The following is a 22,026-nucleotide window of genomic DNA, read 5'->3' as shown; positions in this document are numbered from 1 at the left end:
ATTCAAGTTCTTTAACATATAAAAAGTATATAAAATATCTTTAAAAGCAGAGTTTGTATATAACAAGTTTAACATATGTTTTCTTTTTATTATTATATTATTAACAACAAAGTTAAAAGAAATTTGTGTGAGTAACACTTGGTCAAGCAACACTATAAGTTATATAGCAAAGAATTATACTGAAAATTTAAAGATGATATAGGACAAAACAAGGTTCTGTTGTTCTTGGAAGTTTTGAATATTGTAATTACCAATTTATTTAAAATCATCCTTTTTCGGGTAAATTAGACAGAACAAACAAAATTTTGTTAGTTAAAAAAAAAAAAAAAAAAAAAGAAAAGATATCACAAACTGAAAAGAACGGGACCTAATAAGCCAATGTGATTAAGAAGTAGTCATATATGCATAACAAAAATTTTCATTTTTCTTAGAAGGTAGAGATGAATATATTTTGCAACCTCTTACCATTTTGAGAGTCAAATTTTGTTTGTTAGTCAAATTAAAAAGATTTAAAACATCTCCAAAATACCCTTCAAATAATATTTAATTACTTATTTGAAGAGTTACATCAGCATTTAAGACTTCAAAAAATACTCCAATTAAGATTCTTCAAATAAGAAATAATTCTATCTTCAATTTTGTAGAGTTGCTTTCTCCCTCTTCAATTTATATTTTATTACCTTTTATTGGAGAGAGAGGGAGAAGTTCTTTAATTACCATTTATTTTTCCTTTTAAAAAAATATTTATTTGATTAAAATAACATTAACTTATTTCTATTTGAAGAGCCTTTTGGAGAATAACATATTTTTTTCACTTTTCTTTTTGCCACATAGGGAAGTAAATAGATATTTGAAAAGTAAAATTAATATAGTCTTTTGGAGATACTCTTAAAGGGATCGTTCATGTCCTTAGGTGCTTGGGGGATGCATAAAAAAATACACTACTGATATTGAAATTATTGAAAAAAAAATGAAAGAAAAATATAATAGAACCATTTAGTTTCTTTTTAGGGAAATTATCTCTGCATCATCTTTGTTTTGTGATATGTACATTTAACCACCATAAAATTTTGACATATTCTTTACACCATCTTTATTTCTAAACTTGTATCAATCAACTATTTTGACACTAAAAATAATCATTTTACTCTAAATGAATTAAAAGACTATTTTATTCTACAAAATTTTAAAAAATAAAAAATTATGATTACAAGAATATCCCTAAATTCAATAAAACGAATAAATATGAAAATCTAAGATGATAATTTCGAAATGAAATTATAATTATAAGAAAATTAACACCTTGTAATTATAATTTTTTCTAATTATAATTTCATTTAATTTTTGTAATTAAATTAAGTATAGGAAAGTTTATAAAAATTAAGATGGAGAGAAAAGCTCCCTCTTATTATTGTAAACTTCCCTCTAATTAATATTAAGAAACTTCCCTACACAAATTAAATGAAATTATAATTACTAAAAATTAACACGATAATTTTTAAATAAAATTATAATTAGAAAAAATTAACATATTGGATTTGAAATTTATTTATTTTATTAAATTCAGGGGTATTCTTGTAATTAATAATTTTATTTTTTAAAATTTAATAGAATAAAATGATCTTCTATTTCGTTTAGGGTAAAATAGTCATTTTCTTAGCATTAAAATAGTTTATTGATAAAAACTTAAAAACAAAGGTGATGAAAAGAACATGTCAAAAATTTGATATGGTTAGATATACATATGACAAAATAAAAGTAGTGTAGAGATCATTTTTCTTCTTTTTATTACTTCTTTTAATTTTCTTTCTTTTTATTATTTTTCTCATTTATGGCTCACTAATAACAATATGACACGTATCTATTTTATGAAATTACCAACACGACGCATGTGAGTGTGTAGAGGTTTCAATCTCTCATTAAAAAAGGAATGGTAGTGAGACTCAAATCTTTTGGATATTGTCATAAATGCAAACTAACTTGAAGGGTTTAAATTGATCTTCAATTCTGCTTGTTCCTAAAAGTTGTAATACTATTACCCATTCTTTGGCCAAATTAATTTTTTATTTTGAAATCATGTTATGTGGCTGGAAAATTCAACTTGTGTTTTTCTCTAAGTTTATCTAATTGAAAGCTTTAGGGCACACGAGGTACTGTTTTTTAATTGGTATTTCTTAAAACAAAAATCAGAATGAGAATGGTATTTTGCAATTATTGTATTTTAAATTTAAATGTGTATTTAGTATTATTTTTTAATCATGTGTTTAAAAAATAAAAACTATAATACATGTTCGGTAGATGTAATTGAAAATGATAAAAATAATTAGTATTTATTTAGTAATACTAGTTTTAAAAATAATTTTTACAACATAAAAGTGCATACTTATAGTTAAAAAGTTATAAAATTAATAAAATTGATTTATTTAACCTCTCTTAATTACTAAACAAATTATTAAATTTTATATATACTCACAGAAGATTATAATTAAGACATATTAGCGGTAAGATAAATACTACCAACAACTCACGTATGCTTAATGAAAAAAAACAATTATAAAATTATTGGATTAAAAAATTATCAAAATTACAAGACAGTCACCTGAGGTCTAATGCGAAGTTGTGAGCATAGATAGCCGGTTCTTTTCTGATTCTATGCAAGAAAACACGGGAAATGACTAGTGACTCCACATGGGAGTGGTGTCATTTTGAAAGTTCTCGAGAACGTTTTGTTCTAATTTGTAGTGACATAACAATAATGTCAAGATTATGTGTGAGAACTACAGTAAAATTGTACTAAAACTGCTAACAAGAAAAAAAAAAAAAAAAAGGCTAATAATGCTTCTCCATTGAGTCCAACAACAAACCAATCAGGTCCGGTAGCATCAATATCTATAGAACTTGATTCCCAACTGTTAGTCTGTTACCAGAGAGATGAATTTCTGTCTTACCCATTTTCCTAGAGGTGATTAAATTGAAGAAAACAACAATGTCAATTGAAAAAATGACAAAAAAAAAAGCAGTAACATGTATAACCTGGTAAGGGAGAGGGGCAGAAGATGAGGTAGTTAGAGATGAGATTTGATGACGAGGGAGAGAGAGGAAGAAGATAAGATAAAAAATTATATTTTAATTATGCTTTAGAAAATGCATTAAATATTGTTTCCTAATTTATTTTATAATTCGTTTTGAAGATTAGAGGAAACATATGTATAACCTGTTTTAGGCTTTATTACTGTTAGCCAACTTTTGTTCTGTGTTTTACAATTTATTTTTAGAATATGGCCTATCGAACAAGTTTCACACTTAGAACTTTGAAAACAAAAACAAAAATGGAGGCTACAAAATAATACCGAGGCCCTAAAATTTTCTCATAAAAATATATTTTACTTATATTTTGGAAAACGCATTAAATATGGTTTATTAATTTATTCTATGGTTGTTTTGAAGATTAGAAGAGAAGCATCGATGTTTATCCCGATTCAAACCTTAAGGATTATGAAAAGCAATGCCCTTTTGAGAATCAATTTTTTTAATTCAAAATTTAACATCTACTTTCTCTTTTACTTTTGCGTTTCTCTTTTTTTTTTACCCCCCAACTACAAACCCCCTAACTGTTGTCTTTCTTCTAGGCAATAGGATTTAGCTTAAATAAAAATGAACATTTCTTGGTAGAAGATTTGGTTAGTCCTTAAAATATGAGATCAGCATTTACAGTGGCTACGAACATTTCTTGACAGAAGATTTGGTTGGTCCATGAAAGATGAGTTTCAATTCTACGAGGGATTTACCATAAGGTAAGGTATTATATTTCCAATTCCTTTAGCAGTAAATTATTTTCAAAACTTGAATTTTGCTTGAATTTTGTAGTTTTATTCTATGAAGCAGATTTTATTAATAGTTGATGATGATATTGCTGTTGTTGTTAAATTAAGTTAATATAATGGTTAATGATCTTTTCTTTTTCCTCCTTTTTTTATATCGACATATCTACATGTCCATCCTTAGCTAATAAAGCTAGGTGTCCATGCTTCTGTTGTGATGTGAGCATTTGTTTCTACATTTCATTTTGAATCTTGAGTTGTTTCTCACTATATTATTAATAAGCTAATTGAAGACACTACATGGTTAGTATACAAGATGTGAATTTTTAGCTTAATTAATTAGAATGGGTTTATAACCCACTGTACATTTGATGAACTTGGGCTAATTGATTAGAAATATTTTGAATTATTTTAATTTGCAGTAGTAATAGACAATTTGAAACAAATGGATGAGGTTGATGAAGTGGAGGAATTGCAGGATTTACAAGAGGCTAGTTTTGAAGAAAATAATGAGCAATTAGTGGAAAAACTTTGCTAAGCCTAAGGTTGGGATGTGTTTAGTAGTCCTGATGAAATGTTTGTATATTAAAAAGCTTATGGCCTACAAGAGGGGTTTCCAGTGATGCAGAAATCTTGTAAAAAGGGGAACGATGGGAGTATGAGTTATGTGACATTTACTTGTGGGCGAAACGACAAGTCAAAAAGGAAAACCAATCATGTTTTGCGGCTACAACCTAACCAAAAAATTGGATGCAATGATAAAATTGGAGGGTGTTTGGATTTTGTTAATCGAAAATGAGTAATTGAAAATTTGTACCTTGAAAATGACCATGCCATGAGTCCAAGCAAGTGTAGATAGCGGCTGTACCATTAGTCCTTATGTAAAAAAGCAGCAATTAAAATGGCTCAACATTTCAAGTCTATTGTTGTTAAGGCTATTGGCTTTGAAGTCTCATTCTTAGAAAGAGATGCTAGAAATCATGCTGACAAAGTAAGGCGATTGAGGCTCGGAGAAGGGAATGCTACTACAATTTAGAATTATTTTAAGAAAATGCAAGCAGCAAATGATGGGTTTTTTTTTTCAGTCTTGACTTTAATGAGGAAGGTCGGTTAAAAAATGTATTTTGTACAAATCCAAAAAACAGGTTAGCTTACAAAGACTTTATATTTGTTTTTACATTAAACACCATATACCTTATAAATAAGTATGACATGTCATTTGCTCCTTTTGTAGGAGTTAATAATCAGGATTATTCTATTTTGTTAGGACGTGGATTAATTTTGCAAGAGAACACTGAGATATATACATGGTTATTTAATACATGGCTATCATTATGTCCAGCTTCCCTCCCCTTAGAGTCATCAACCAAGATAAAGTGATGAAAAATGCAATTAAGATTGTTTTTTCCAAATAGTATGTATCGATGGTTTTTGTGGCATCTATTGAAAAAAGTGCCGAGAAGTTGAGAAGGCATGCAAAATGTCATGACATTAGAGTTTCATTGCATTGTATTGTTTATGATTCATAAACTCCTCTTGAATTTGAGAAAGCTTGGCATGACATGTTAAAGAAATATGATCTTCGTAAGTATCAGTGGTTAAATAGTTTATACGAGGAAATATATCATTAGTTTCCATGTTTTGTTAAAACTACTTTTTGGGCTGGAATGTTAATCAACCACTCAACGTCATGAGAGTATGAATACTCTCTTTGATGGGTATATTAACTCAAAAAAAAACTCTAAAGTAATTTGTGGAGAAATATGAAAAAGCAATGGAAGGTAAAATTGAGATAGAATGGCAAGCAGATGCTTTGTGTTTCAGCCAATGGATGTCATGTCCTATTAGTTTTGCAATGGAAAGGCAAGTTGAAGAAGTATACATTATTTCTAAGTATCAATAATTTTAACAAGAGCTACTGAATAAGATGTATTGTGAGGTTTTCAATTATGGAGGATCAGAATATAAAGTCATTGAAAATGATGAAAAGAGTAAAGAAAAGACTTTTAAAGTTATTTTTTAAAAAGACAAAGGTAAAATTCATTGTATGTGTTCAATGTTTGAATGTAAATGAATTCTTTACGAATACGCCATTGCAATGTTTTCACATAACCATATAAAATTACTTTCTAAAAAGTATATCATACGAAGATAAAGGAAAGATGTGTAGACATGCTATAGTACATTGAAAATTAGTTATGATGTGAGGAGTTGGAGCGTTGAACATTAATGATGTAAATAAAAGTGCGCTACATTTTATGATGTTGTTGATGTATCTTGAAAAAAACATAGAAAGTTAAAAAAATATTTTGGCTTGGATCGAGAAAGTAATGAAGAATGCTATCTCTGAATATTCACTGTGACAGTGACAATACAATAGTTGTTGGTGGGGCAAGAAATTGTACCGAAATCGTATAGGATCCAGTAGTAACTCGTCATAAAATTTGTCTAACTTGTGAAAAAAAGCAAAAGCAATTTAGAAAGCCAAAACAAAAGTTGAATAATGTTTCATTAAGTACAACTATAGAGGTGATTTATAATATCAAAATATTTAAATTAATTTAATACATATTTTAAATGTATCTTGCTTGCTTTTGTAGAACTTAGAAGTACACGATTTATCATCTCAAGTGGCTATTACAATCCCAATGCAAGAGAGCAATATGGGTATGACAATTTTTTTATTTGTCATTTTCTATTTAGTGTTTACTTCTACCTGCTGTTAGTGTTTTTTTATTCTCATCTAATTGATGTATTTGTGTTTATTTTTTTTTTTGGTTGTATAATAGCTAGCACAACAGGTACTTCCATAACATGCCTATTTTCGCTTTACTATCAGTCTTGGATAAATTATGGAAGAGTTCATCATGAAAACTTTCAACAGTTACCATAACAAGAGTTTCAGGATGCTAATCGAACATAGTTTTCAACTAATGAACCAAGCACATGATTGAAGCCCATTGAAGTTGGCTTGATGAATTAACAAAGTTAGCTTGTGTTTTGATGTGTTATTTTGTTTTTGTGATCCTCCGAATCCAGACTAGATATTCAATTGTTGAATGTAGTTAATTGACATCTATAATACAATTTATATTTACTTTGTTGTTTAGTCATTTGTATCTTTTGGGTTTAGGGCTTAATGAGATTATTTTTAGATGCTACAACATTATTCCAGCATCAAAGCAACAATTTGAATATAATTTCCAATTGAATAAAGTGAAACAATAAAAAAAATTATATTTTGAAGGAAAATGTTATTACATATATCTACAAGTCTTTTCCTGATACATAGGACAAATTAAAACAACTTAAAAATAAAATTTGAATAGAAAACATAGTATGACAATCACAAGTATTTTAATAAAATCATATCCTGGTGTCTGTCTCCTTCAAACTTCGTTGTCAAACAATCACCTATACATTTCACATTATTACATATGCTCGAGTTTTTATGAAATAATTGAAACAAACAAACACCTAATCTCCAATGCCAACTTCCTAACATCTTCCACTAATAAGTCAAATTTCTCTTCGCTAGGTTTACAGTCTTCTACCTATTGAAAGTTCTTACATTCTCTATAAAGCCAAATTTGCGATTTGGATTCTTTATTGTAAGTGATGTTAGGTTAGCAAATCCATCTAATCACTACATTCATTACATATTTGCAATGCATTTCAAATTTCACTTGTGCCAAATGATACTGTGATTAATAAACTATTGAAACTGCCCAAGAAAAAAAAAGCATTAAAATAGTATCACAGCCTCATTAATCAAGTGATCATGTGCTCGAATGCTAGTGTTATATTTATCAAAATAAAATATGCACTTGAAAGGTTGTATTTGTTTTCCCAAGGGCAAGATGCAAAGGGTAGTGCTGTAATAAGTGGCCAAAAGAGACTTATATCATGTCAAAGACAAATTGAGTTTTGAGTCATTTGTGTTTGCTGTAATTTCTCCTTTTCCTTTCACTAAACAATTTAGGGTCCCTCTATAATACCGTAATTTTTTTTACAACATCAATAGTGTAAGAAATATATGCCATTAGATCTAATCAACGGTACACATTATTTTTATTAATGAAAAATTTAATCATTTAAAAAATGCTATAATCGGTTAACAAACCAGTTGAAAAGGTTGTTTTAGATTAAAAAAAAGAGATAAAAATTTGATAAAATACAATCTCTTTATTTATCTCATAAATTTAACCATTGGTTTTTTTTCTCATGTTCTTGAAGGAAATTGGATTCTTGAAGCGTGTCTCAAGTTCCTGAATGATTAACCATTGACATGTTCAAGAATTTTACCTCTGAGAAACTCGTGATTCGTCTTCTTCATCGCGCTTTCTCTTTTGACTCGAATTCATCCCCTCGACAAAGGACTATCTGCAATTGAGTTTGCATTGTCAGCTGAGTCATCTCAGCCTCTGATTCCGTTCTCCTTTTCTCCGCCTCGCCCTTCAATGCCTTCCTTGATTTGATCATCTCCAGCTCGACGAGTTCCTTCTCACATGATCTTGCGCACTTATTAATGTAGTTTTTTTCATACCATTTATAAATCTACTGGCAGTGGCAACACCTCCTACTCCTGTCATAATCTGAGCAAGCCAATTTAGCTTTGCCTCTACGTTATAAGATATAACCACCACAGCAGGCAATGAATCCAGCTGCACTACAGAGTTCCACAGAGCACAAGAGAATTTTCCCGTTCTCCAGCAGAGAATGCCACCGGCAAATTCGATTGCCAACGCGGCCAGACCCTAGTGGGCGGCGACTTGGAGAAATGTACTGGCCGGGCCAGAGAGATTGGATTCTGTTTCTTCCTGTACAACTTCAGCAGCTCCTCAACAAAATGAATTTTCATGTGGTACTGTCAAAAAGATCTCAATTGACCAAGCAGTAGGGTCATGATCATGAACTCGATGATCAACTTGGATTACATGCATCTCGTTCTGATAACTTATATTAAATGCTATAAAGTTAATATTAATTTAAAATTAAAAAACTAATATTTACCTACAAGTTACAAGTTACTTGCTAGCTTTTAATTAATTACTTATTTATTTATTATATTAAATGAATGACTAAGATTAAATCACTCAAATCTAAGGGTCTATAATAACTACACTATTAATGCTGTAAAAGCACATACAGCATTATAGAAAAATCCAACAATTTAATAAAAATGGGTTCATATGTGAGTCAAGTCCAATGTCAAGTCTACAGTGTGTATAGAGTCTGCCAGTGAAATGGACATCTTATTCCTACACAAGAAAGCTAGTCATCCTAATAATCAACATTTTCTTAAAACAAAACATATCATGCTCAGTACACTTAGAGCATCAAATCAACTCTCTTTTAAATTCTGCAAATTCTCATTTACCAAGTATAAGCCTAGAAAACCATGAATAACATACGATGAAACAAAGTACCATCAACTCAAACATAACCAACTTATCAAATCACTATAACCTAACTTACAACCTAAGAACAACCTATACCAACTCACCTCATGATCACTAAGATAAAAAGCTAAATCAAATTTAAGTGGATAGATGCAATCATTAGATCATAATTTGAAGTACTTGTCAATAATGAATTGATTATATATGTTCAATGAAATATGTTCTCTCAATTCATACCCCAAATCATTAAATCTCCAAATTCTCGACATTTTAACTACTATAATAAGAAAATTAAGTTAACAACAAAGACAATTTATTTTCTAATATCATTAATCATTCGACAATACTAAAAGGAAACTAGGAAGTCAAATAGTTACAATCATCTTGGCTCATTGGAAAGTTGTTTAACTCATTATCACCTAGACCCAATCTTTTCAATTTTCTAAAATTTCCCAGTCTTATAGCCAGAAAAAGGAATCATTACTTGAAAATTAATGTGGGGACTGTTGTGGAAAGATGTGTTGATATGCTTGGTTAATAACATTACTGCTCCGTCGTCATAGTAGCTTATATAACCTTGTCACAAGAGCCACTAATTCATATTGCATTTACATGGAAATGTTGTACCTTGTCAGGTTCTAGAACCTTCAAATGATCGTGTCCTTCAATGCCAGCATTATATTTATCAAAATAAAATAGGCACTTGAAAGGTTGAATAGTTGGTCATTGAATTTTAAATGCCAATTTTGGGGTTCATAAGATAAACTTAATATATCTGAAAACCAAATGATAAGGCAACAGGGCCCTTTATACCATTCAAGAAGATAAGTTCAAGCGGCATGCAAACAATATGGAAATCAGTAATGATCATTCTAAATTCTCAAAGATGTAGCGCTTCATACACCTTTAGAAGAGGGCAAAAAAGAAGAAACTAAAAATAAATGAACAATAATTTCAACTTCATCATGCTTTTCGAATAACAAAACCTAAATTGTTCACATTTTGCCAAAACCTAAATCAGCCAAAGATCCAAGTATTACTTAAGGGGCTGAAGTATTATGTTTGTTGTGGCTGTCACGCGATGGTTGTGAGGAGTCATACTTTGTGTGGAGTCATGGCCATGGTTGGAGTTGTGGTTGCCGCTTTATGAGTGGTTGTGGCTGTCTCATAGTAGGGATTTGTGCTCTGTGTTTCAAGTTTATTACCGCTTTGTGAGTGGTTGTGGCTGTCGCATGATGGCTATTGGTAGTGGCAGTGGTGGTGGCAAGCGGTACATGTGATGGTTGGGTTGTGGGCGATTTCAGGAAAATTATAACTAAAGAGTGTGACCTAAAAAAATGACTTTGCAAACAATGTTTTTTTTTTTTGGCTTAAGTAAGACAATGCATTTTGAAGTCAGAGTTTGACTTGATGCAAATAGCATTTCAGCCTAAAATAGGTTATTCACGTTTCTTCTAAGAAAAATGCTATTTACACCGAATCAAAGCACGAGTCAAACCCTGACTTTTAAAACACACCATTTTACTTCAGTCAAAAGTACATTGTTCGCAAATTTATTTTTTTTTCCTTTATCGATCGAGGTCACACTCTCAAGCCACAATTCTCTTGAAATTGCCCACAACTCATCCATCAAGGATACCTCCAACAACTGCCACTGCCACCATCGACAACTACAGCCACTCGCAAAGCAACAACGAACTCCAACCATAGCCATGTCTCCACACAGAGCATGACTCCTCAAAGCCATCATGCGACAACCACAACCAACATGATACTTCTGCATTTGAGGTAATGCTTTGATATTTGGCTAATTTAGATTTTGGTAAAATGAGGATGACTTAGGTTTTGTTATTCGAAAAACGAGATAAAATTGAAGTTATTGTTCATTTGTTTTTAATTTTTCTTTTCTTTTTTACTCTCTTCTAAGGGTGTATGAAACATTGCATCTTTGAGAATTTAGAATGATCATTCTTATTTTCGTGTTGTTTGCATGTTGCTTGAACTTATCTTCTTGAATAGTGTAAAGGGGCTTGTTGCCTTAAAATTTTATTCCCATCTGTTAGTGTTTTAGAATTAATGTGGTTTTCGCATCATCATATTACTAGTGAAAATTATCAATTTCCCATTATTATTTACATTTTAGATATATTAAGTTTATCTTATGAATCCTAACAATGGCATTTAAAATTCCCTGACTCACTGTTCAACCTTTCAAGTCCTTGTTGTATTTTAATGAATATAATGTTGGCATTCAAGGACATGATCACTTAAAGGTCCCAAAACCAAGTAAAGTACAATATTTCAGTATAAATAAATGGCTTTTGTAAAAAGGCTAGATGAGCTACTGTAATGACAGATCAGTAATGTTATTAACTAAGCATACTGATCAGGACTTTCACAATAGCCCTCACACTAATTTTTAAGTATTAATTCCTTTTTCTAGTTGCAGAATTAGAAAATTTGACAAAGTTGAAAAGATTAGGTCTATGTGGTAATGAGATAAGCGATTTTCCAACGAGTTGAGGTGACTCTAACTTTTTTACTTCTAAGATTCCTTTTAGTATTGTGGAATGATTGATAATGTTGAAAAATAAATTGCCTTCATTGTCAATTTAATTTTCTTATTATAGTAGTTAAATTGCCAAGAATTTGGAGATTTAATGATTTTAGGTATGAATTAAGAGAACATATTTCATTGAACATATATAATCAATTCATTATCGGCAAGTACTTCAAATTCTAATGTAATCATTGCTTCTATCCATTTAAATTTGATTTGGCTTTTTATCCTAATGATCATGGGGTGAGTTGGGATAGGTTGTTTTTAGGTTGTAAGTTAGGTTATAGTGGTTTGATAAGCTGGTTCTATTTGAGTTGGTGGTACTCTGTTTCATTGTATGTTATTCATGGTTTTCAGAATATAAAAAAGGGTTGATTTGAGGCCCTAAGTGTATTGAGCATGATCTATTTTGTTGTGAAAAAATGTTGATCATTAAGATGACTAGCTTTCTTGTGTAAGAATAAGATATCCATTTCATTTGTTGACTCTATGCACATTGTGGACTTGACATTGGACATAACTCACATATGAACCCATTTCTATTAAATTATTCAATGAAAGGAAAAGGAGAAATTACAGTAGACACAAATGACTCAAAACTCACTTTGTCTTTGACATGATATAAGCCTATTTTGGCCACTCATTACAGCACCACCACCCTTTGTATCTTGCCCTTGGAAAAACAAATACAACCTTTCAAGTGCCTATTTTATTTTGAAAAATATAATGTTGGCATTCAAGCACATGATCACTTGATTAATTAGGCTGTGTTACTATTTCAATGTTTTTTTTTACTTCGGCAATTTCAGCTGTCTATTAATCATAATGTCATCTAGCACAAGTAAAATTCATAACGATTGCAAATATGTCCCGTAATATTTCTCCCTCACCTATGCTCGCATTGTCCTCATCCCATTCTTATGCTTATACCTTTAGATATGCTCCGCGAACTACCATATGTCTTTTTCGTGTTTCTAAGTGGCTTCCCTTTTGAGGAGATTCCTCCACTTATGGCACATGCGGTCATCGGTTTGTCTCCTTTAGCAATTCGAACTTGGTAGCATCTGGAGCGAAAGTCGAACTTAGTGAAATACTACTTTACGAAGTTAACCAAAGTGATCCACCATCAAAGGGATCATATATTTTTCTTAATTATGATCTTGTTAAGCGCCCGATAGTCAATGCACATTTGTAAAAATCTATCTTTATTCTTTTGGAAGTGGACTAGTGCACCAAATAGAGCCTTAGATAGGCAACTGTAGCCCTCGTTCAACAGATCCTTGAGTTGTTTTCGCAACTCCTAAAGCTCGGGCAGCGCCATGCAGTAAGGCACCAAGGTTGGTGTTTTAGCACCTTGTTCTAACTGGATCTCGTGGTCTACCTCTCATCTAGGTGGGAGCTTTTTTAGAAGCTTTGGAGGCATGACATCCTTGAAACTCATCGAGAACTTCTTATATAAGCGAATGGACTTAGCTGGGCGAGCCTTCGCGATCTTCTTCCTCGTTCATCTCTTAAATAGAGACAAAAAAGCTTGGATCCCTAAGGAAAGCCTTCTTGATTTGTAGGCTGAAAGCGTCTTCTCTGCAGTCCTAGAGCACTCAATGGGAACCTTGCATGCCACACTCCCGTCAATATGATTAGAGAGTTGGTTGTTGGCATGGACTTAGTTAAAGAATTCCATGCCAATGACCTTATTTAAGTTGTCCATAAGTACGATGGAGAAATCTAGCTTTGTACTCCACGCTCCGAGTGTCATATGCAGACCTTATAAGGTGTCTTCTTCATTGGTCACCTTGAGGCCTAGGTGCTTGGCGTCATTTTTTGATATGAAGTTATGCGTCGCCCTAGTGTCTAGCAACGCACGAACGACTTGGCCGTTAATGGTCACACTCATATACATGAGGGCTTTTTTTGTGGGTGTAGATAGGTGGCTTTTAAGTGCACCAAGGCATTGGAGAGAACCTATGTTGGATTGGGATTCCTTTATTGATGGTATGGAGTGGCCCTTGAGCCATGCAGCAAGGCATTAATCGACTTCTTCTCCTGACAATCGTATACCCAGTGAGGACTATTACATATAAAGCATGGGCTTCGATACTTGGGTGGTTGTTTCCCATCTAATTCACTTTGCCAACTCTTGCTGTTAGAATGCTGTTTTGCCCTCAATCTTTACAGTTGTGACCTTTGTCCTTTTGACTGTCTTCCCAACTTTTATTTTGGTTAGGCCTCTTGTCTTTGGGTTGAACGAAATAATTGGCAAGTGATTCCGTGACAACGATGGCATCATCGAGAGATTGAATGCTACACATATCGAGCTCTACCTTGGACCAATCCTTAAGGCCAGCTTGGAAATAGAAGAGAGAGTCCTTATTTAACATGTTGGTTATCTCAAGCATAAGGGTAGTGAAGTAATTAATGTAATCACAAAGTGGTTTCAAAGTTCTTATTTAAAATTTGCCCATGTAGCTATAGTATAGATACCTTCGGCTACCTTACCATGCTTCTGTCACTACTATGGTTATATGGTGCCTTGAAGAAATGTAAATGTGGTGCCTACCTTCGATGCCTTATCTCAGACGCTAATGGCATTGAACTATTGCTCTAGCTCGAAGAAAAAGTTGTCTACGGCAGTAGCATTGCATGCACTATCATAGTCGTCGGGTTTTGGCATGTCGATTCAGCATACATCACTTGAGTTTATAAAAGCCAGGCTAGCAGAGAGTGTGTGCTTGTGCCAAGCCTAATCTGAGCGGACTTTGTCAACCTCCGCACAAATCACTCGTAGCTCGCTTTGTATGAAGCTGTGTAGCTACTATGAAGTCGGTGTACTTGCCCTCGAGACCGTTGACCTTACTTTTCAAACTTTCAAGGGTATCCTGAGCGACGGACATCGAAGTTTCGAGCATGGCGATGCAAAGCTCCAAGGCATCAATGGAAGAGGCCTTTGGCTTTCTGTGGGACTTTGTCTACATGCATCCCTCCTCGCAACCACTTGCTTGCTTTAGTTGCTCCACATCGACAACGCCCTCTTGTGATGTGCTAGAAAGGTTGGGAATTATTCTTGAGCTAGATTGCGTGGGTGCAAACCTAGCTCTGATACCACTTGTCATGGGATGAGTATGTTGCGCAGTAACCGATGCGGCACTTAGACAAATTCTAGAACAAAAATTGCTAAGTAAGCCTATTGAACTTCTCAAGCTAGCCTAAAAAGATGATAATGGAAAGATTAGAGAGAAGAAAAAGCAATATGGCCAAAGATAATTTTATTACTCGTAAAAGAGAATACAAGAGAGTTTATAAGGATGCTTGAGTTACTTGGTGTTGTGTGTGGTGTGGTGTTGAGAAAAATGAAGGGCTTCTTCCTCTATTTATAGAGGAGCTTGCCTAGGTTTAAATGGTTTTACACAAGCGGTGCAAATTGCCTAAATATCTCTTAGGTTCTAGAGAGGTCTAGGTATACACAAGTGTGGAAATGTCTAGACATACAAGTTGTGGAGATGTGTAAAGATTTCTAGAAATAGGTATGGGCTTGCTCATTTTGGCTTGCAATCTTGGGCTGTCCACTTGCTAAGTGCACCATGACACCAATTGCATGAGGCGATTCACTACTAAGCGTAGGGGTGGGCATAAACCCACAACTCATGGGTTTATCCAAACCCAAACCAAATAAAATGGTTTGGGTTGGATAAATCATGAATTGGGTTAAATTTGGGTTTTTATGGAAGAAACCATTTCACAATGGTTTGGGTATAGTTTACCCATGGGTTATGAACAAATTCAAGGTAACATATCAATGAAAAATAAATTAAACAAACTAAAAGGCTAAATCAATATTTTAATTATAATTTTTTACTAAAATTATTATTATATAATAATTATACTACTAATAATAATTATTATATAGTAATTATACTACTAATAATAATTATTATATAGTAATTATACTACTACTAATTATTATTATTATATAATAATAGAAGTGCTGCACAGGGCAGATACAAATGCAATTGGTTGTACAGTACACTATTATATAACAATTTTTTACAGTCTCAACTTGAGTTAAAAGACTAAATTAACGTTTTAATAAATTACTCAAACAATATTTTAATAAAATCCTCTAATATAATTTTATAGTCCTATTTGTATTGTAACTTACTAAAATTAAAAATGTAATTGATTATAAGATTTTATCAAATAAAATATGATTCAATTGTTATTTTTTAATTAAATTTAAAACTAATTAGATTTCATGTCTAATTTTTCTTACTGCATTTAAAATTTTGGTGCTTTTTCTAATTACAAAAAATTTTAGATTTATTTCTCGGAAGATTTAAATTTATAAAATTAAATAATTTAATTTTGATGGATTGCTTTGATACTTGAGATGAGATATCTTATCTTACTTTAATTTGTATTGACATTGTTTAGAATTTATGTTGTAATATGGTTAATATTTAAGAACAAAGTTATTGTAAAATCCATTATTCATAATTTTTATCCACTACATTTTTCATATTTTAATATTAATTTAATAATTAATGATAATTAATAATTATTATAATTTGATATAGTTAAATTTATTAAAATAAAAAAATATTTTAATTATAAAATTCAAACCAAACCCAAACCAAACCTAAATGGGTTTGGTTTGGGTTGGGTTAAAAATATTTGGGTTGGTTTGGGTTGAGCCCAAAATTTTATGGTTTGGTTTAAATTGACTTAAAATCAACCCAAACCAACCCATGTCCACCCCTAGCTGGGCGTATCCCACCTTTAGAAGGACTTTTACTGAGCGATATCATGTGCGCTATTTTAACCTTCGTTGGTGGAAAATTTGAGCAACCCATGACATATGATTACCTTAAGTCTAGTTTTTAACAAGAGTCGTGTTCTTGCCAGTTCTAGCTTGTCGAAGTTGCAATCATGGAGGAGTAGATCGTCCCTTTAGTACCAAACAGGGCGAACAACACAAAACTCGATTTTGTTGGTGATAGGGATGGCAAAATTCATATCTGGATCTGGATTTAGATTTAAGTTTTGATATCCAGATTCACATCTAGATCCACCAAAAAATATGCCGATTCGAATGTGGGTAATATCCTCGTGGATTGCAGGCAGATTTTTCGGATATCCGAATCCGCATGATAACAAATTCAAATATAAATTTAAATTCAACAATTTGCTTAATAACATCAAATAAAATCTAATTATAATTCAACATTCAACAATTCAACATCAATTCAACATAAATAACATACACAACACCATAAATTCATAAAAAAAAATTCACACTATAAATCAAACATAAAAAATAAAAAAATCTAAGGTAAACCGATTTATTACACGATTTTCTAATTATTATTATTATTATTATTTTAGTTTCTTAACATATTTTTCAAAGTCAATAAAGATTATAGAGTTAATTATGGTTATACATATTTAATAAATAATTTAACTTATATATTTTTCAATTGAAATTTAATTAAATAAATAATTTAATTATAAAATAATATAGATCCAAATATTGGATTTTTCGGATGCACTTGCATCTAGATCTAGATTTGAATACACATTTTTAAATATACGGAACTAAATTTTTCCGAATCCAAATCTTCCAAATCTTTACGTATACGAATCGAATCTGGAGTTTATTGCCGTCCTTAGTTAGTGAGGGACATGTCAGCTTCCTTCGTGTCAAAACATTTGATTTTTTTTAATAATATTAATTTTAACAAAATGATGAGAGTACCCTTTTTTTTCGCCGTTCTTTATTAGGGTGTCCGCAACAGTTGCCCTATATATCTATCCTATTTTTTTAGAGTAATGCTACACATTCTAAATTTTTTATCTCAAAAAATTATCCTAAATGATGTGTTATTTATTAATTGGTTGGTGAGATAATACAATTAATTCACTTGGATCGTATAAAGAATTATCAACCACTCAATTAATGACACATCATTTGTGATAATTTTTTAAGATAAAAAATTTAAAATGTGTAGCACTACTGATTTTTTTAACTATTTGAAACTTCTTTGTTTTTTTTTTATCGGTAACAATTTTTTTTAATTGAATATACAATTTATATTTTTCATAATAGAACAAGCAATACTTGTTGCGGCTGCACGGTGCAGGCTTATGTACCGTAGCGGGACCCTCCTTATTAGTCGTATAGGCCAAATCCACCAAGCGTCCCATCATTTTAATGAATTGACAAATGCATATCCTTGCGTGTTTTGTGCCTCGTCTTTTGGCAATTGACAAATGCTTATCCATGCGTGTTTTTTACCTCGTCTTTTGGCAATTCCAAAAGCTATAAGTAAATGATTTTGCTATGTTACATTGAATGTACCATACACAACTAATAAAAATTACATAATTATGTAGGTTTCATAATTTATGTGATTCTTGTGGGTTGTGTATGGTACATTCAATGTAACATAGGGACTCCCATAAGTAAAACGCTTTGCTCAAGTATTTAATAATTAGTATTTAATTCACTATCAATCGTGTCTCATACGTTTACACATCGCCCACTAGCAACTAGGTTCCCACTTTCATGGGTTGACATTAGAGCATCAATAAAGCCAGAAATCTAGTTATATTTACAAAATTAAAACAAAAAAGAAAATGAAGATGAGAAGATAAATCCAGACAAATCAAAAAGTGTTTATATATTTCAAATTTTTTGTCTTAAAAAATATTTTAAATAATACAATATTTATTAATTAATTAATTAAAATACAATTAATTTACTTAAATTTTATAAAAATTATCAATCACTTAAATGATATATTATTTGAGATGAAATCTTAAAAAAAAAATTGAAATGTATAACATTCCTCATCCGAAATTTTTCTCATTTAATTTTTCGTCAATATCATCTAATAAGGCAACAATCTGAAAATAAATACATAATCAATCAAGAGTCAAGACCACAATTAAATTGATGACTTTAATTACAGAATTGCCAAATAAAATCATGCTCGAAAACACCAAACATGATGATGGTGGTGGTGGTGAAGTAGAGATCTATCCTTGTCGATCATGCCCTGGACGGTTCGAAACTCCTCCACGTGGCAAGGTAAAGTGATGGGACCCTTCTGATCAAATCCATACTCTTCTTCAGCTTCCTTTAACAACTGCATGAACAGCGGATGATTGATGTAAATCACAGGAATCACAAACTTTTGCTGCTCTTCACCTTCTTGACCCACCAAGATTGCTAAGCACCCCTTTGGAATATTTCTCATCTCATCTTTCTTCCCATGATGATGAAAATGGATGTGCGGTAAGTGAAGATGAAAATTTAGATGGTGATGGTATCCTGTTCCCATTTCAAGATTCCACCAAAAACAAGAACAAACCCTAATCTTTTCTTGTCGATCAAGAAAGAAAGAAAGAAAAAAAGAAAGTAATAACTTTCTTGGTTGATTAATAAGGTTATAAGAAAACAACAGAAAAAGGCCAAGGGTCGGAGGAAGAGATGGCAAGATTGAAGAGGGTAAGAGAAGAGTCAGTAAGAGATCTTGGAATGTTGCTCATGATAGATGATAATGAAACATATGAGGAAAAGGAAATTAAATTGAGAATGAGAATTTTGTTGAGGGCAAAGTTTGGTGTGTGTATATATAGGGGAGGACTAAAATTAATTAATGAAAAATAATGAACAACAAAGAGAATTCTAGGTCTAGGGTTTGCTTCGAGTATACTCAAAGGTTCTGTTTCCTATTGATTTCTAATTTTCTAGATAGATATATTGCAACAGCTTGCTGAATTAGTCGTACTTTGGGTTAGCTTATTTTTGCCGTCTAAGATATATGCTATTTTACAGCTGGTATTTGCGTGTAGGTCACAATTTATGTTTCCGCTCAAATACCGAACGCGATTTGGTTCCTTTGACTTCTATTATTCATGGATAGGTAAATTTTGACATTAATTCCAACAAGATAATATCATAAACGAGTCAAAAGATAAATATATTTTATTGATATTAAGAGATAAAGGTTGCATTTGTTTTTTTATTTGAAATCTGAATAAATTTGAATTTAACTGAAGTCAGAATAGATCTGAAAGAAAATGTCTGAATGATATGTTCGTTTTTTCTTTTTTAATATCTGAAGAGAAAAACTTAAAAGCTAATAGTTTGACACAAATATACTTTTAAGTTGTGCATATATTTATTTTTCATAATTTATAATTTTCACATGTTGATTAGTTTGGTAGCATTAAAAAAAATACTATCATTGTTGATCTTAATTTAATTTTTTATTAAATGATGTAATTATAACATCAAATTTTATTATAAAGTCAACATTTTTATTTTATTTTTGATTCATCACAATGGACATAATTTGATTTATTCAATATTTCAATTTAGCTAATGTTATTATGTGAATTAAAAATTTTAAACAATTAAAAAAATTACTTCAATAATAATACAAAAATATTATGTTTATACATAATATTAAAAATACATGAATTGTTAAGGGTATTTTTGAGATTTGAAATTAAAATTTTCCATTTAGACTTCAGACTTTAAATAAAAGTGGAGTTTTTCTACTTTTTTTATTCAGATAAAATTATTTGAAAATAAGTGATAAGTTAAAAAAAAACAACCTAAAATAAACAAATGTCTGAAAAAAAGTTAAATTCAGACTTCTGATAAAAAAACAAATAGCACCAAAGAGTTGTATACATCCCGATGTTTTGAACTTTTAATCAAACTCTTAGTGGACTTCAAGTGGTAATAATTTTTGTAGAATGTAAACATTTAAAAAAAAAATTGTTCAATATGAATTGCAAGTTAAATTTCATGTCAATGAAAGGTTTAATAAATAAAATTAATGCTTTGCTCTCGCTATCACCTTTTTTCAAATAATAGTAGAAGATAAGGATTGATGCTTAGTGGGTGATTGAGATTTCTCTTTCCATTGAAATAAAGATATAAAAAAATTTTAAAAATTATATAAGTTAGCATCATTTTTCTAAATCATAATTTTAAAAATATATCCATTTTTAAAGAAATATAGAAGGAGAAACTTATTATTATTATATGTAAAAAAAAATTGCAAGCTCTGTACCATACAATAATAATCCGATAGCATTTCCTTGAATAATAAAAAAATTCGTCGCTTTTAGTTTTGAATACATTAGTGATTAATACATGGTTTCAATTATCAATGACGGGTAAGATTTTTTGCGCACTAAAATACGCTTAATTTGAAGCATTTTTTTTTTTTAATTTGCATTCTCATTTTCTAAATTTTACAAAGAAGAAAACTCTACACACTTGCGTATACCTAAATAATCCTTCATCAATCAAATGTGTGTATTTTTTTTCAATTATAAACCTAAAAGTAGCCTGCCAAAATTCCATACAATCCACTAACACAATATGAACTCACGCCATAAAAATAATTGTCGATTAAACGACTCGGTTCGAGTAACACGATAATAGTAATGAATGAGTTCATACTTTTATTTTTTTACCAAAGAATCTAATATGAGTTTCTCAATAATACTGTAATTTTTTTTACAGCATTAATAATGTAAAAAGTGCATATTAGTGGATCTAATCTATATTACACTTTATTTCCATTTATAAAAATTTTTAATTATTTTTAAAATAATAAAGCCGATCAACAAATCAATAGAAAGGGTGATTTTAAATTTAAAAATAAAAATAAAAAGAGATACAATAAAATATAATATCTCAATTTTTTTATTATTTGGAATTGGATTCTTGACAAGTAATGATAGACATCCTACATTTTTTATCCTAAATTCTATCCCAAATAATATGTTATTCATTGATTGGTTGGTAATTCTTTACAATATCTAAGTAAATAAATTGTATTGTACTCACCAACTAATTAATGAATACCATATCATTTAGAATAGCTTTTTGGGATAAAAAATTTGGAATATATAGTATTACTCTTAAACAAATAATCTTCATTATATAATGCTTATCTTTTAATTAATTAATTAATAATCACTATATTAAATGATAAAAAATAAATAAGTTCACAACAATCTCACCTTCAATTCTGTAAAAATACATACAATATCATTAGAAAACAAATCATATATTATATAATTTAACACAACAGAATAAGAACACAAAACAAAACCGTCCAAACACAATACAATGCCTGGTCGATGTTACACTCATACCGAAGATATTTTCTATTTCCATTCCTTTCATGAGAGAGAGGTGGGGGGGGGGGGGGGGGGGGGG

The 22,026-nt window shown here is 30.8% G+C and overlaps 1 protein-coding gene across 1 annotated transcript; it reads right to left on the bottom strand.

Annotated features, from left to right (window-relative positions):
* Positions 1 to 18,607: 18,607 nt before the first annotated feature.
* Positions 18,608 to 19,565, bottom strand: LOC127900529 (auxin-responsive protein SAUR32). The gene has a single exon (XM_052435636.1). The coding sequence runs from the start codon at positions 19,118 to 19,120 to the stop codon at positions 18,764 to 18,766; it is 357 nt and encodes a 118-aa protein (XP_052291596.1). The 5' UTR covers positions 19,121 to 19,565; the 3' UTR covers positions 18,608 to 18,763.
* Between the last annotated feature and the right edge of the window lie 2,461 nt (positions 19,566 to 22,026).

Source organism: Citrus sinensis, chromosome 3 (genome assembly GCF_022201045.2).
Source record: "Citrus sinensis cultivar Valencia sweet orange chromosome 3, DVS_A1.0, whole genome shotgun sequence".
Lineage (NCBI taxonomy): Eukaryota > Viridiplantae > Streptophyta > Magnoliopsida > Sapindales > Rutaceae > Citrus > Citrus sinensis.
This window is presented reverse-complemented; position numbering and strand designations above follow the sequence as displayed.

Coding starts and splice junctions, on each gene's coding strand:
- LOC127900529 (XM_052435636.1), bottom strand. CDS start 19,120: ATGGGAACAGGATACCATCACCATCTAAATTTTCATCTTCACTTACCG.